The sequence below is a fragment of the Sorex fumeus genome, unplaced genomic scaffold (assembly GCF_029834395.1).
Source record: "Sorex fumeus unplaced genomic scaffold, SorFum_2.1 ptg000064l, whole genome shotgun sequence".
In the NCBI taxonomy this organism is placed as follows: Eukaryota; Metazoa; Chordata; class Mammalia; order Eulipotyphla; family Soricidae; genus Sorex; species Sorex fumeus.
In genome coordinates this window covers 1,369,617-1,386,034 of record NW_026606121.1, presented here as the reverse complement: position 1 = coordinate 1,386,034, position 16,418 = coordinate 1,369,617, and the positions used below count along the sequence as shown (strand labels likewise).

The following is a 16,418-nucleotide window of genomic DNA, read 5'->3' as shown; positions in this document are numbered from 1 at the left end:
AAATCCTGAACCTCTGCACTACCCAGCACATGCCTGCTGTGCCCTATGGCTTTCTCTAGAATCTTCTTTCTGACCACCTGGAGCCTGAGTCTTTGCCCTCAAAGGGAGGTTCCTTGGCTGGGCCGTGAGCTGATTGACTTCCTTGGTTCTTGCAATGAAAGTTGGCTGAAGGAGGACGAGAAACTTTGGAACCAAGAAAAGAAACATCGATGGTACTATGGTAGCCTGAGGTGTCCTCCTTCTGATGCCCCAAATGCTCATTCTGTTCATGGCTGTGTCAGCACTGGAAGGCTCCAGAAATCCCTTATCCTGGCTTCAACAGGTTCCCAATGTCTTACCAGGTGTCAGCAGTAGCCAAAAGCCCCAAGTGGTCCTTGACTTCAGTGTCCTCTGTCCTGTGGTCCTGCTCACCTTGGGCCCTCACAGTGTTGGACACTGAGCACAGTGGACACCCAGCCTGGAGGGACACACAGGCCCCAGGCTGTGGGGTGGCCAGAGGATGCCTGAGGACAGGCAATTCCTGCTGGAGGTCACAGTGAGCTGGCCTTGACCTGCTGCTGGGAAAGTTCTGGAGTGGATGCACACCCAGTGATTGATCTGTTTGAGGCTGCTTGCCAGAATAGTGTTTGCTCCTGAAACAGAGATGGGAGCTAAAGTGTCCTACCCCCCACCACGGTCCTCAATCTCCAGGTTGATTAGTGTCTTTCCGGAAAGCTTGAAACCATGAAACTGTTCCAAGAAGGGAGATTAAAATTTTGGTTTTATTTCTGGGGCATACCAGGAAGTGATTGGGATCTACACCTGTTTTGGACTTGGGGTTGTTTGGGTGATGTTTAGGGACCCATCTGGTGCCATGGATTAAACAGCAACCCCCAGCAGTCTCTGCATGTGCTTGGCCCACAGAGTTAATAGCTCTTGGGTCAGGATCTTTTTTTTAATTTCTCTTTTGGATTTTGGACCAGAATTGACAGCATTCAGGGCTTACTTCTGACTTTCAGCTCAGGGCTCACTCTTGAAGGGCGAAGGGGTGTTGGGGATGGATCCCAGGTCAGCCACGTGCAAGTAAAGTGCCCTACCTGCTGTACAGTCACTACAAACACCAGATTACAAATTTTGAATTAATTATTTCTCTTCTAAATAACTGATAATTCACTTACAACATAAATGAGTTTTGGGGTTACAGCTTTGCCCCTCTGTATGTCTAGAGCACTTACTGCCCCACCCCCTGAGGACTCCTCTATTGCTCCTCTCACATCCCCTCCCCCTTTTTTTCCAGTCACCAACATTGTTTGTCGCTGACTATGGAAGTTAATTTAGGGGTGGTGTGGGGCCACATCCTCCAGGCTGACTCCTGGCTCTGTGCTTAGGGGATCATAGGAAGCACTAGGAACTACCCAGGTGCGCTGTGAGCTAGGTAAGCACCTAACGCCCTCTCAAGCCATGAAGAATTCATTATGTTTTGGTTTGGGTGGTTTTACCTCTTTCTGTCAGGTTATTTGCTTGAGTTATTCATTTTCCAGATATGAGTGAAACCATCAGGATTTTCTTTTAATTGATTTTGGGTGGGGGAGCCACACCCAGCGGTTCTCAGGACTTGCTCCTGGCTCTGTGCTCAGAAATTACTCCCGAAAGTGCATGGGGGACCATATACGATGCCGGGGATTGAACCCAGGTCAGTCGCATGCAAGGCAAGTGTCCTCCTTGCTGTACTATTATTCTAGTCCCAAACCATGACAGTTTTAATTTCCTGGATTATTTTACTTAACTTAATTTCCTTGAATTCAGACCCCGTGTTCCACATGGCACAATTCTACCTTTGAGAGTGGAAGCCCAGTGTTCCATTGCACCTACCGGCCTCTTTATCTGGTGTTTGGTGGTGGGTGATTAGATGCATGAAATGTTTTGGCCTCTGTGAATCGTTCTGCCTTGATTTCAGGAACATAAATGCCCTCTCTCCACTTGGTACTTTCACGTTCTAGGGCAAGTCACTGGCCCAAATGAAATTTTCGTTTTGAGGTTTTCTTTTGGAGGTGATTCTGTGCTCTGGGTTCTCCTTACGTGGGGTGGAGGTGCACTTTATGCAGGTGGCCAGGATTAGCCCTGGCTTCCTGCATTGTGGTTTCCACCACAAATTCCCACTTACAGGGCCTCAGGTTCCTTTCACCCCCTCCCTCACCAACATTGATCGTTTCCAACTATTTCTTCTAACATGCCATTCGAATGGAGGTGAGTGGAACATTCTTCAATCTTGACTTTGGTCTGAGCAATAACACCTAGATTTGTCATCAGGTTCTGGTGATACGAACACTTGGCACTTCTAGAAATGAAGGTAACTCTACCATGATGACTATGAGCCCCATCGTATCAGTGATATTTCAGAGAGGGCAGAGCTCTTGTGTAATGCAGTGAGATGTTTCAGACCTCCGTAGAAGGACACTTATATAAGATACTGTGGTCAGACTTGCTGGCTGTTCCTTCAATGACTGGAAGAGCTACACATTCTGGACTTAACATAGTGAAGAGAGGAACTACCCTTACAATTTTCTCACAAAACAATCTTCGTCCGTCATCTTCTTTGAGGTGTCATGTATTTGTTTTTGTCTTATTGAAGGATCCCATGTTGTAACTCCAGGACACCAGAGGAATGAACCCACCTCCCCTAGCACCCCCCCACGCCCACCACTCCTACTGCCCAAATATCTAATCAGTGAAGGTAGAATATGATAGTGTAGAAAACAATGTTTTCCTATATTTTGTGTTAGGTAAGAGAGTTCCAGTAGTGATCATTGCTACGGTTTTGTTATACAAGGTTAGTACCCCTTCAACCACCATTGAGGTGCCCAAGAGGTGCCCGCCTCTGTCTTTACGTCACTTCTATCTAGTCCCTTGCTTCCTGTCATACCCAACATGACTTGGTAATTTCAGTTTTTGTGCTCATAAAACAGGAGTTTGCCATTATCCAATATTTTCCATTCTCTGATTTTGTGTCTCTGTATCCCACGGATTATAAGACCATCTCTTAGTTGCCCTTCTCCCTCTGTCTTATTTTGCCTAACCTGGTGCTGTTCTTCAGTTCCATTCCCTCTGTTACTGGCCATTTGTGTTGTTTACATGTCCTGGATGTCATACTTAATGCTGCAGTGAACATAGGTGTGCATATATCTTTTTGAGTTAATGTCTTTGTGGTCTTGAGGTAAACACCAAGAAGTGGAATCACAGGTCATATAGAAGATCTAATCATAGTTTTTTTTTAGACTTTTATATATTGTTTTCCATAGAGTCTGAACCAGTCATTCCCACCAAAGTGAATGAGATTTCTTTCATTACACTTCCCCACCAAAATTAGCTGTTTCCTTTTCTGTTTTCTTTCTTTTTGCTTTTTGGGTCACACCCGGTGATGAACAGAAGTTATTCCTGGCTTTGCACTCAGGAATTGCTCCTGGTGGTGCTCGGGGGAACATGTAGAGTGCTGGGAATTGTACCTGGGTCAGCCGTGTGCAAGGCAAATGCCCTACCCACTGTACTATCGCTCCAGCCCCAAAACTTGCTGTTTTCAGTCTTTCTGATATTATCACTGGTCTGAGATGATATCTCATTCTTGTTTTGATTTGCAGTTTCCTAATAATAAGTGATGAGAAGTACTTTTTCATATGTTTACTAACCACCCATTTGTCTTCTTTGGAGAAGTGTCTGTTTTGCTCCTTACTGCCATTCAGTGACCCTTGTGAGCTGTTTGATAAATGACAAGTGCCCTCATCTGTTGTTTGTCTGCGAATTTTTTTTAATCATTCCCTCAAATCAAATCTACCTTGCAGAGTAGAGATTCTTGGAGAGTCTTTTCAATCAGTACCTTGAACATAGCACTCTTCTCTCTTCTTATTCGTAAGCTTTCACTTGATATATGAAACGATATATCAGATATATATCTTTATATATCAGATATGTATCAAATATGTATATAATATCAGATATATATCAAACTTTTGTCAGAGTGAGAAAGTTCTCATTAGCATTTTTAGATTTTTTATCTCTTAAATGGGAGATGAGTGGCTCAAACACTTTTCCCCAAAGGCTTGAGATCATAAGATGTTCTCTCTTCGTCCTGTTACTGTGAAAAAGTTCATTTTTGGAAAAGAACTTTGCCATTTCATCCGTAAACCACCTCTGTTTTCTAGGGTCCACTCCATCTTGGCCATGGGTACAGTCACTACATTGTACCCATTGGGTTTACTGTCCTCTTGTTTCAGGTGGAAGCTTAAGACTGAGGCCTGAATTCACCTTCCCTGCTTGTCCTGTTTTGCTTGATTTGGATAAAGAAAAAGATTCAATATTCTGTCATAAAATTTTAATTTGGCCACACAACCTCATCATCGATCATCCTCCAGATCACATGGCTGCTTCTCCAGAAGGGAGCATAAAATGAGGCCCCCATAACCATGCCACCAGAGTCTGCGCCAGGCTGTTTCCACTCGGGGCACCCCAGAGGGGGGAGGGTGAGAGCCGTCCCCGCCCTAAGGGACCCAGCCCTAGCAGACAGCCTCCACTACCCAACAGCTGCCACGCTCCAGGTCACCCTCCACACGCTCGGGCCAGGCTGAGCCTCACATATGAGTGAACATATTCCTGGACTGACACATATAAGACACTCCCTACCCATTCTCCATAAGTACCACATAGTAGGCAACAAATCATAGAGGGAAATATACATGCATATATACATATTTTTAGATATATATACCAAAGCTCACATTACTCAAACTTTAACAACATGTTAGTGATATCCTATAGAACGTCTTAATGGCTCTTGCCAAAATAGAACAATCTTCACACTGTTTCTTCTATGGATACTTGTTTGTAGCATTTTCAGCGGTTTTCCATAACAGACAACACTTGATCACTTGACTTCCTGTTAATCATCGATTTGCTGGAGTGGGCGCCAGTAATATCTCCATTTGTCCCTGTCGCGTGCTAGTGTAGCCCAATGGCGTCTGCTCATTCTAGGAACATGAAGAGCCTCAAACCGATCGTTCAAAGTCTTGACGAAGAAGTCTGACCATCTGGTAGGTGGGCAGCCATGCGGTCTTTTGACGTTCCGTGCAATCCAGTTGGTAATGGCTCTAGTCCAAATCTCATTACATCTCTAAATCTCATTATGTGTCTAGCCCACCTGATTTTCGACGCCTTGGCAAACGAGACAGCTTCCCTGATTCTTGACCGTCGACAGAGGTTGGAACTCCAGATTCTTTCTCTCATTTGAGTGAAACGTGATACTCCAAGCATAGCTCTTTGGATTCCTCTTTGAGATACCCAAATAGCGTTCTCATCCTGTCTTCGTAGGGCCCAGGTCTCTGAGGCGTATGTTAATGCAGGAAGAACAGTGGAACCGAAGAGATGTGCCTGGTGCCGAAGGTTCTTCGTTCTCTTAGCTCTTTCTTTGACACTCTTGAAAGCATTCCAAGCTGCTCTCTTCCTTCTGAGCAACTGAGGTGCCAGGTCATTCGTCATGTTGACTTCTCGACCTAGGTACACATAACTGTTGCTTTCGGAGATGTTTGTCCCATTGAGAGTGAATGGAATGTCAGGAATGAGACCATTTCTCATAAACATTGTCTTCGTGAGATTCAGCTGTAGTCCGACATTTCCACATTCATGGTCGAAGGCGGCCAGCATTTGTGCTGCTTGGCTAATGTTTGGTGTTATTAGAGCGATGTCATCAGCAAAGCAGAGGTGTTGTTGTTGCCGACTGTCTATCTTCACTCCCATTCCTTCTCATTCCAGTCGTCGCATGATGTTCTCGAGGGTGGCACGAGAATGAGAAAAGAGGCATCGGAGGTGTCGGTGTCCTTGTCAGCATGAACTTGGCCATGAGCAGTGATTCATTCGAATGCCTAACAACCCGAATTGGACAACTACACTTGAATAGATGTGGCTCACTGCCGGCAGTTTCTATCTTCGTTGTCTATGCACCAACATCCAATTATGATGACGGAGAAATTGAGAAGTTCTACATGGAGCTGGAGAAGTTCTATAAAGAAGACCACACCTTCTACAAGATCATTGTTGGTGATTTTAATGCCAACATCGGACCGAGAAGATCAGCTGAAGAACTCCACATCGGGACCCATGGCCTAGAATGGAATGAACAGGGTGAGAGACTGTCTGAGTTCATCATGTCGACCAAGACCATTCATGGTAACTCAAGATTCCAGAAGGCCGAATCTAAACGTTATGATGCAGATCATTTTTCAAATACCTTTTGGCTTCTATATGTCTTCATTAAGGAAGTTTCTGCTCATCTCTTCCCTCATTTATTGATGGGGCTGCATTTTTCTTCTCAAGTTCAACCAGTGCTTTATATATCTTGGCTATTAACACTTTGTTAGATGAGTGATGGAAGTGTGGAATTCTTCTTATTCTAGTCATTTCTTTTTTAAAATTTATTTTAATTTTTAATTGAATCATGGCGAAATACAGTTGCAAAAGTTTCATAATTGAGTTTTAGTCATACAATGATTGAACATCCATCCCTCCACCAGTGCGCATTTTCCACCAACAATGTCCCTGGTATCCCTCCCATGACCTCCATCCCATCCCACCCCCTGCCTCAGTGGCAGCCATCTTCCTTCTTACTCTCTCTACTTTTGAGCATCCTGGTATGCAATGCTGAGATACTGAGAGGTCATCATGTTTGTTCCTTAGTCTACTTTCAGCACACATCTACCATCCCAAGTGATACCTCCAACCATCATTGACTTAGTGGTCCCTTCTCCATCCCAACTGCCTTCTCCCCCAACACATGAGGGAGACTTCCAAACCACGGAGCAATACACCTGGCCCCTGTCACTATTGTCCTTGGGAGTTAGTCTCATATTTTCTTATTTTATATTCCACAAATGAGTGCAGTCATTCTCTGTCTGTCCCTCTCTCTCTGGCTCATTTTGCTTAGTACGATACTATCCATGTCCATCCACTTATAAGCAAATTTCATTACCTCATCTCTTCTAACAGTTGCATAGTATTCTGTTGTATAGGTGTACTAGATGTACCATAGTTTCTTTAACCAGTCGTCTGTTCTCGGACATTCGGGTTATTTCCAGATTCTGACTATTATGAACAGTGCTGCAATAAACGTCCAAGTGCACATGTCATTTCTACTGTTTTTTTTTTATCCCCAGGATATATCCCAGAAGTGGTATTGCTGGATCATTTGGAAGCTCATTTTCCAGTTTTTTGAGGAATATCCATATTGTTTTCTAAAAAGGCTGGACTGGTCATCATTTCTTTATCATTGCAGAAACTTCTAAGTCTAACAGACTTTTGTTTAATTTGTTTAACTTTGCTTCTGTTTGATTGGCCAATAGCATTGGACCATTGAAGATACCTCTAAAATCAAAGTCATGAAGTATTCTAAGTTCTCCTCAATATAATTTGGGTCTTATATTGAGGTCTTTAATCCATTTAGATTTGACTTTGGCTCATGTGTTATAAAGTGTCTGAGTTCCCATGGCTTGAAGGCCAGCTGCACATGTTAGGGGAAAAGGCAGTTCAGATAGAGAAGGGAATGCCAAGTAAAGGGTGTTGGGAGGATCCTCCCAGGATGGGAGATGCATGCTGAAAGTAGACTATGGACCGAACATGATTGCCACTCAATGCCTCTTTTGCAAACCTCAACACCCAAAAGGAGAGAGAGAGAAAAAAGGAAATGCCCTGCCATAGAGGCGGGATGGGATGGGTGGATGGGGGTGGGTGGGAGGGATACTGGGATCATTGGTGGTGGAGAATAGGCACTGGTGGAGGGATGGGTACTTGATCATTGTATAACTGAAATCCAAGCACAAAAACTTGTAAGTCTACAGCTGTATCTCATGGTGTTTCACTAATAAAAATTAAAAAAAGAAAGTGTCTGAGTTCATTTTTTAACATGTGACTTATCAGTGTCCTCAACACCATTGTTGAATAACACGATTGAAGACGCTTTCTTTGCTCCTCTTTATACTTCTTCTCCTTTGACAAAGATAAACAGTCCATATCATACAGAGAAAACTATGAATCACCAGCAAGAGAAATAAAAATGGACAAGAGAAAATGGAAATACATTCCTTGTTCATAGACTGGAAAATAGTATTGTGAAAATGACAACCTTGCCAAAAGCATTATACAGATTCAACACAGTCCTTATAAAAAAATTACCTCTGACACTTTTTAAAGACATAGAAAAATTTTTTGAATTTTTTTGAAATTCACATGGAATAATAAAATCACCATAATAGCCAAATCAATCCTAACAATAACAAAGATAGGAGACTGTTCTTCTCAACATCACAATACACTATGTAGCTATAGTAAAACTGTAAAGCAAGTCTTGACTGGGGACAATCTATCTCAAGGGCAAGAGGATCATTGGCTGGACTCAGTTCCTCTCTGACCATAGACCAGAGGTCTCTGCTCTCTGCCATCAGGATTCTCATGGGACAACTCATGAGACAGATGACTCCCCTAGAGAGAGAGAGCAAGAAGACACTCAGACCAGGAACTGGTGCTTTGTATAAGCTAATCTCAAAGGTGCTGCTCCAGCCATTGTCTCTGTCTGATTCATTAAAAGTCACCTGATGTGGAAACAAGGAGGGCAAAGAGGGGGGAAGGGGCTCCTTGATGGTCCCCCACAGAGGTGAACCCAAAGTTCAGAAATGAGTCCAGAGAACTGAGAATAAAGAAGGCTCCGTGTCCAGCTTGTTATCACTTCCTTCTCCCGGACAGAAAAATAGCTCAAAAAGGCTGAGCTCATGCTTTGCAGCTTCTTGACTTGGGTTCTTGGCCTAGTTCTTGCATGATCCTTGTAGCACTGCTGAGTGTGACCCCTAGCTCAGAGATAGGAGCAGCCCAGTAGCACTGTCAGGCATAGCCCTCAACCAAAGCAAAACGAAACAAAAAGGAATGAAAAGAAAAGATGTTCATATAGCTGAGGATATGCCTCTGAACTCCCAATTCTGTTCCACTCACTTAAGACTGGTACTTGTTCCACTTTTGATGCAGAGCGTGCATCAAAAAAATAAAATAAAATAAAATAAAAAAGGAACACGATACATGTCTTAATGCCATAAACAATGGTCAAGGGATAATTGTTTCGTGTCCTTAGTCACTCATTTTCCCAGCCTGATATTTGGTGTTTGCTAAGTATCAGTTATCCTGAAGGATTTACCTTGGTTTGGCTTCCAATTTCATCCACACTGAATAACCCTACAGTGTTTCCAAAACACCAAATCATCCTAAGTTCAGAGGGTTAGAGAAAGTGACTGGATCAGCCCCAGGCCCACCCCTTATCTCAGCAGATAAACACTCTGGCAGGTGGACCCCTGCAGGCTGGAGGGACGTGTGAAGCAGAGGCCACTAGGAACTGCTCAGCTGGGCCCGAAAACTGAAGAGCACAGTGCTTAGGAGTCACCATGGAACTGACCCCAAGCTTTTCCATGGGCTCCTGGCTCCTCCTGGCCATCATCCTGGTGCTCCTCTACCTGTGAGTATCTGACTGGGCTGCTCTGTCACCTGGGACATGGGGTGCTAATCAGATGGTCTTTCCCTTCTCCCATTGGAAGGTCATAAAGGTTCCCAGAGAGGAAGGTGCTTAAGCAGACAATGGGGGTGGAACACCTGCACCCCATGGACCCCAGTACTTCTGTCTCTGTGGCTGATTTGCATGGTGACCTCCTTTGCTCTTGGAGCTGATCTGACTTATCATATATTTTGAATAGTATTTTGAAAAGCTTGATAGTATGTTTTGAATAGTATATTTATTCTATATTTTGAAAAGCTTTATAGTATATTTTGATGATGGAGGAGGAAAACCTCCCATCTTTGCTATTTCTAGAATTTTTTATTTAGGAGGTTTTATCAGGCACCTTGCCAATTCCTGTAAAAAAATTTCAGGGGCCAGAGCCCTGCACATGGCCCACCTGGTTTGGATCACTGGCGTCCCATTGGTTCTCTTGCATGGGAAGCATTTGCTCTTCCACCCTCAGACTTGGGCTAGAGAGATAGCACAGAGGTAGGGCATTTGCCTTGCATGCAGCCAACATGGCTGACCCGAGTTCGATTCCTCCACCCCTCTCGGAGAGCCCAGCAAGCTACCGAGAGTATCTCGCCCGCACGGCAGAGCCTGGCAAGCTCCCCGTGATGTATTCGATATGCCAAACACAGTAACAATGAAGTCTCCATTGGAGATGCTACTGGGCCAGTTCGAGCAAATCGATGAACAACGGGAGGACAGTGACAGTGACAGTGACCCTCAAACTTATTTAGTTTGCATTTTGGACCACACTTTAGGGCTTACTCCTGGAAGGCCTGGAGGACTGTAGGTAGTATTGAAGATTGAACTTGGGACAGCCACATGCAAGGCCAGCCACATGCAAGGCCATTGTATGATTTTTTTCTGGCCCTCAAAGTTACTTTTATTACAACTCACAGTAAAATATATTTTGTATCACTCTGCATTACTTATACATACATATATAACTGAGTTTCTCAGAATTGTATGTTATATCTTTTTTTTTAAAAAATTTTATTAGTGAGACACCATGAGGTAGAGTTGTAGACTTCAAATTTTTGTGCTTGGGTTTCAATTATACAATGATCAAATACCCATCCCTCCACCAGTGCCCATTTCCCACCACCACGGATCCCAGCATCCCTCCCACCCTCCATACCCTCCATCCCACCATGCCTCTGTGGCCGGGCATTCCCTTTGGTTCTCTCTTTCCTTTTGGGTGCTGTGGTTTGCAAAAGAGGCAATGAGTGGCAATCATGTTTGGTCTATAGTCTACTTTCAGCATGCTTCTACCATCCTGGGAGAATCCTCCCAACACCCTTTACTTGGTGCTCCTTTCTCTGTCTGAGCTCCCTTTTCCCCTAGCTTGTGTGGTTGGCCTCCAAGCCATGGAGCAAAATTCCTGGTACTAATCTCAGCCATTCTTGGGTGTTAGTCTCCTATTTTTTTACTTCATGTTCCCCAGATGAATGCAATCTTTCTATGTCTATCCCTCTCTTTCTGAGTCATTTCGCTTAACATGATACTTTCCATGTAGTACTGCTTGTATGTAAATTTCATGACTTCGTCTTTTCTAACAGCTACATAGTACTTTCAGGGATCATTTCTATAGTATGTTATATCTTTTTAAATGCTTATTGTCCACTGATTCCTCATCCTTCTTGGAGAGCCCAGAAAACTGCCCGGAGTATCCTGCCCACACAGCAGAGCCTGGCAAGCTATCCATGGCGAATTCAATATGCCAAAAACAGTAATAATAATGGGCCTCACTTCGTGTTCCTGGAGTGAACAGATGCCATTGGGCTACATTAGCACACGACAGGGACAAATAGAGACATTACTGACACCCGCTCGAGCAAATCAATGATCAATGGGATGACAAGTGATACAAGTGATTATTGCCTATGAATTTCAACCAGTGTAGACCCAGATGGATGAGCCAGAATCCAGCAGGGTCATATTAAAATCACCTGGCCCCATGCTGGGGGTCCCAGCCCACCTTAAGGAGGAAGGAATCCAAGGGAAGGGTTTGGGATTTTTCTTTTTCATCTGCTTTCAAGACTTCATGTCTGCTCAGAGAGGCTTGTAGCTGGACCTGCTCTTGCCAACCTCCAGACCCCTTACCCCAGGCATCATCCTGCAGGTCACTGGGGCACGCTGGCTTTGTGGGGGGCCCAGGACATTGCTCCTTCTTACTTAGAAAAGGTTCACCCTACTCCACTGTGCCTCTCCCTAATATCTGCTCCAGATACTCATCCTCATCCAGTTCATCCCTCAAGGAGAACTCTGGCATAAAGGAAAGAATGAAAAGTTGAGATCGGTCCCTTTTCTTTCCCCACCATTTCAGTCTGCATGGAGGAGAGAGTCAGTACAGAGAGTGACTGCCACCACTTCGCTCCCACTGCAGATACAGCTGGCCAACTGCAAAGTCACAGCCCCTGGGACCCAACTGGGAATTTGAATCCTTTCCCCCGGACTGTCACAGAATAGGAAAATGAACCCAGTGTGGGTCCTGGCATCTGAGAGCAGGTGGGGAGGGGAGGAGCTATTCCTGACCTACTGCAGAATGTCACTATGTGTCACCTCTGACCTTGATTTTAATGTCATGGTCATTAGGAGGGGGACATCCTGAGCACAACAACACAGAAATGATCAAGTTCATTTGAAGTGTTTGAAAGAACCATTCAGGGGTGTGTGAGGGAAGTGTGGCAGCAGAGTTTTTTCATTTTTTAAATTTTCATAAAAGTGGTTCACAATAGTTCATCACAGATACTATTCAAACACTAATCCCACCACCGAACACCTTCCCACCACAACAAGAGGGAAGTGTGTGAAGGTTGTTGTATTTCATTCTGGAGTCATTTAAGCCTGTATATAAGAGAATACAAGCAAGTATGTTAGAACCAAACAAATGTGTGCTACTTTTGATAAGCAAATGAGATAGAGTGTAAGAGGTCTGAAACTGTGGCATTGCACTCCAGGAAATTCTGCAGTGGTCTCTTCCAGGAACTTTAGCTTATAGTCTCTGGGTCTTGGCCATTAATGAGATTACATGGCACCAGGGGCATTTTGTGGGTGTGACTGCCAAGATAATGGAAAACTGGGGAGCTTGGGGGAAGGATGCCGAGTCCGTATCTGAGCGGGCTTGGAGATCTCAGTCATAGGTTCTCACATACCTGGGTTTTTCTAAGTTTTTGAGAGATGAAGTTTCCAAATGTGCTATGTGGTTTTGATTCATTCTAATTGACCTCAGACTAACTTTCCTACTGGAGGGTAAAGAGGACTGCTGGTCAGTATTTGCTGGAGAGCACACAGGTGCATGGGTGGCAGAACTTTCTAGAACAGAGTTGGGACGGGAGTCTTGGTGAGACTCTGCCTTAGAGGTAGATGGTGGACATGGTTCTGATCGCACCTGCCTGAAGGATTCTCTGATCTCCTGGTGTGACTGAGTGAGGGAGAACAGAGACAGGGTGCCCAGGGCTGGTGGCAGGGAGTGTCATGCATAGTGGGACCCAGATATGCATCCTGTCCTAGTCTCCCTGTGCACGGAGAGAGCTCAGAGACACTGTGTGGTCTGGGTGGGGCTGGCCCTGGAGGGTTAGACCACACAGCACCTGGAGCCCCAGAAGGCACAAGCAGAGCCACGAGAGGCCATGACATAGGCCCCTGGTCAGGCCCCCTGCGATGATTGGGACCCCCTGACCACAAGGTGGCCTTAATCTCTCTAGTGGGGATGGACAAAAACCAGAACATCTCTTTGCTTTCATGTGGGGACACGTGATCCCAGAGTACATCTGGGTCTGCCCCTGGGCACAGATGCTCAATGATGATCATCTCTGGAGAGCTTCTGAGACACAGTTCAATTTTCTGAAGTCACAGCTTGACCTTGGCGATGGCATCAGACAGTGAACAGTGGTTACTAATCAGATGATCTTTCCTTTCTCCCATTGGAAGGTCTAAGGGGTTCCCAGAGGGGAAGGTGCTTAAGCAGACAGTGGGGGTGGGACCCTGAACTCCATGACCTAGTCCCTCTGTCTCTGTGGTTCATTTGACCTCCTTGCTCCTGGGGCTGATCTGACTTATTGTCACTGTCACTGTCACTGTCCTCCCATTGTTCATCGATTTACTCAAGCGGGCCCAATAACGTCTCCATTGTGACACTTGTTACTGTGTTTGGCATATCGAATACGTCACGGGTAGCTTGCCAGGCTTTGCCATGCGGGCGAGATACTCTCGATAGTTTACTGGGCTCTCTGAGAGGGGCGGAGGAATCGAACCTGGGTCGGCCAGGTCGGCTGTGTGCAAGGCTGCGTGCAAGGCAAACGCCCTATCTGCTTATTGTATATTTTGAAAAGTATATTTATCATATATTTTGAAAAGTTTTTTTATATTTTTATTAGTGAAACACCATGAGATACAGTTGTAGACTTACAAATTTTTGTGCTTGGGTTTCGATTATACAATGATCAAATACCCATCCCTCCACCAGTGCCCATTTTCCACCACCATGGATCCCAGTATCCCTTCCACCCCCATTCCCCCCATCCCACCCTGCGGCAGGGCATTCCCTTTTGTTTTCTCTCTCCTTTTGGGTATTGTGGTCTGCAAAAGAGGCATTGAGTGGCAATCATGTTCAGTCCATAGTCTACTTTCAACATGCATCTCCCCTCCTGGGAGGATCCTCCAAATACCCTTTATTTGGTGCTCCCTTCTCTATCTGAGCTGCCCTTTCCCCTAGAATGCCCGGCTGGCCTCTAAGCCATGAAGTAATCCTCTTAGTACTGATCTCGGCTATTCTCGGGTATTAATATCCTATTTTGTTACCTTATGTCCTCCAGATGAATGCAATCTTTCTATGTCTGTCGTTCCCTTTCTGACTCATTTCGCTTAGCATGATACTTTCCATGTAGTACCACTTGTATGTAAATTTCATGACTTCATCTTTTCTAACAGCTACACAGTACTTCATTGTGTAGATGTACCAAAGTTATTTCGAAAAGTTTTATAGTATATTTTGATGTTGAAGGAGAAAAGCCTCCCATCTTTGCTACAGCTAGGACTGTCTATTTAGGAGGTTTTATTATTCCCTATGAATTTCAGCCAGTGTAGACCCAGATGAACCAGAATCCAGCAGGGCCAGATTAAAATCACCCATACTTGTGATGGTGGGGGGCGGGGGAGGAGCCCAACTCAAGGTGGAAGAAATCCAGTGGAAGAACCTTGGGGTTTTCTTTTTCATCTTATGATTTTCTCTGCTTTTAAGATTCCAAGTTTTCTGGGAGAGATTTGTTGCTGAATCTGCTCTTACCTTCAGCCCACTTCAGCACTATCCAGCACAGGTCACGGAGGGCGGGGAGAGCGGTCACCATGACTTTGGAGGTGCACAGTACATCGCTCCTTCTTCCCTCAGACTTGGCTCCACCTTCTCCATGTGGCCCTCCTTACAACCTTCTTCAGGGTCTCATTCTACACCCTGGGAACGAGAATTCTATTTTTTTTTTAGTGAAACACCATAAGGTACAGTTGTAGATTTACAAATTTTTGTGCTTGGGTTTGGATTATACAATGATCAAATCTCTCCACCACTGCCCATTTTCTACCACCATGGATAATATCCCTCCCATCCCCATCCCCCCATCCCATCCTGCCTCTGTGGCAGGGCATTCCCTTTTGTTCTCTCTCTCCTTTTGAGTGTTGTGGTCTGCAAAAGAGGTATTGAGTGGCAAATATGTTTAGCCCATAGTCTACTTTCAACATGCATCTCCCCTCCTGGGAGGATCCTCCAAACACCCTTTTTTTTTGGTGCTCCCTTCTCTATCTGAACTGCCCTTTCCCCTAGAATACCCAGCTGGCCTCTAAACTGTGGAGTAATCCTCCTGGTGCTGATCTCAGCTATTCTTGGGTATTAGTCTCATATTTTGTTACTTTATATCCCCCAGATGAATGCAATCTTTCTATGTCTATCCCTCTCTTTCTGACTCATTTCGCTTAGCATGATACTTTCCATGTTGTACCACTTGTATGTAAATTTCATGATTTCATCTTTTCTAAAAGCTATATAGTACTCCATTGTATAGATGTACCAAAGTTTCTTTAACCAGTCATCTGTTCTTGGGCATTCAGGTTTCTTCCAGTTTCTGGCTATTGTAAAGAGTGCTGCAATGGATGAACAAGTGCAGATGTCACTTCGACTATACATTTTTGCCTCTCTGGGATATATTCCCAGGAGTGGTATCGCTGGGTCAAATGGGAGCTCAATTTCTAATTTTTTGAGAAACGTCCATACTGTTTTCCAAAAGGGCTGAACCAGTCGGCATTCCCACCAACAGTGAAGGAGTGTCCCTTTCTCGCCACATCCACGCCAGCATCGGTTGCTTTTGTTCTTTTGAATGTGGGCCAGTCTCTGAGGTGTGAGATGGTATCTCATTGTGGTTTTAATCTACATATCCCTGATGATTAATGATGTAGAGCATTTTCTCATGTGATTTTTTGCCATTCGGATTTCTTCTTTGAGAAAGTTTCTGTTCATTCCATTGCCCCATTTTTTAATGGGGTTGGATGTTTTCTTCTTGTGGAGTTCAACCAGTATTTTGTATATCCTGGATATCAACCCCTTGTCAGATGTGTATTCGGCGAATATCCTTTCCCATTCTGTAGACTGTCTTTGTATTTTGGTCACTGTTTCTTTGGAGGTGCAGAAGCTTCTTAGTTTAAGATAGTCCTATTTATCTATCTCTGTTTTCACTTGCTCAGCCAGTGGCGTGGCATCTTTGAAGATACCATTAGCTTCAATGTCATGGAGGGTTTTGCCAACTTTGTCTTCAATGTACCTTATGGTTTCTGGTCTGATGTTGACGTCTTTAATCCATTTTGATCT

General features: G+C 44.5%; 1 protein-coding gene across 1 annotated transcript in view; it reads left to right on the top strand.

Annotated features, from left to right (window-relative positions):
• Window positions 1–9,443: 9,443 nt before the first annotated feature.
• LOC130036625 (cytochrome P450 3A12-like) overlaps window positions 9,444–16,418 on the top strand; it is a 31,886-nt gene continuing 24,911 nt past the window's right edge. Inside the window, exon 1 of the mRNA XM_056128517.1 lies at window positions 9,444–9,514. Coding sequence (XP_055984492.1) covers window positions 9,444–9,514 — 71 coding nt within the window. The remainder of the gene's footprint in view (window positions 9,515–16,418) is intronic.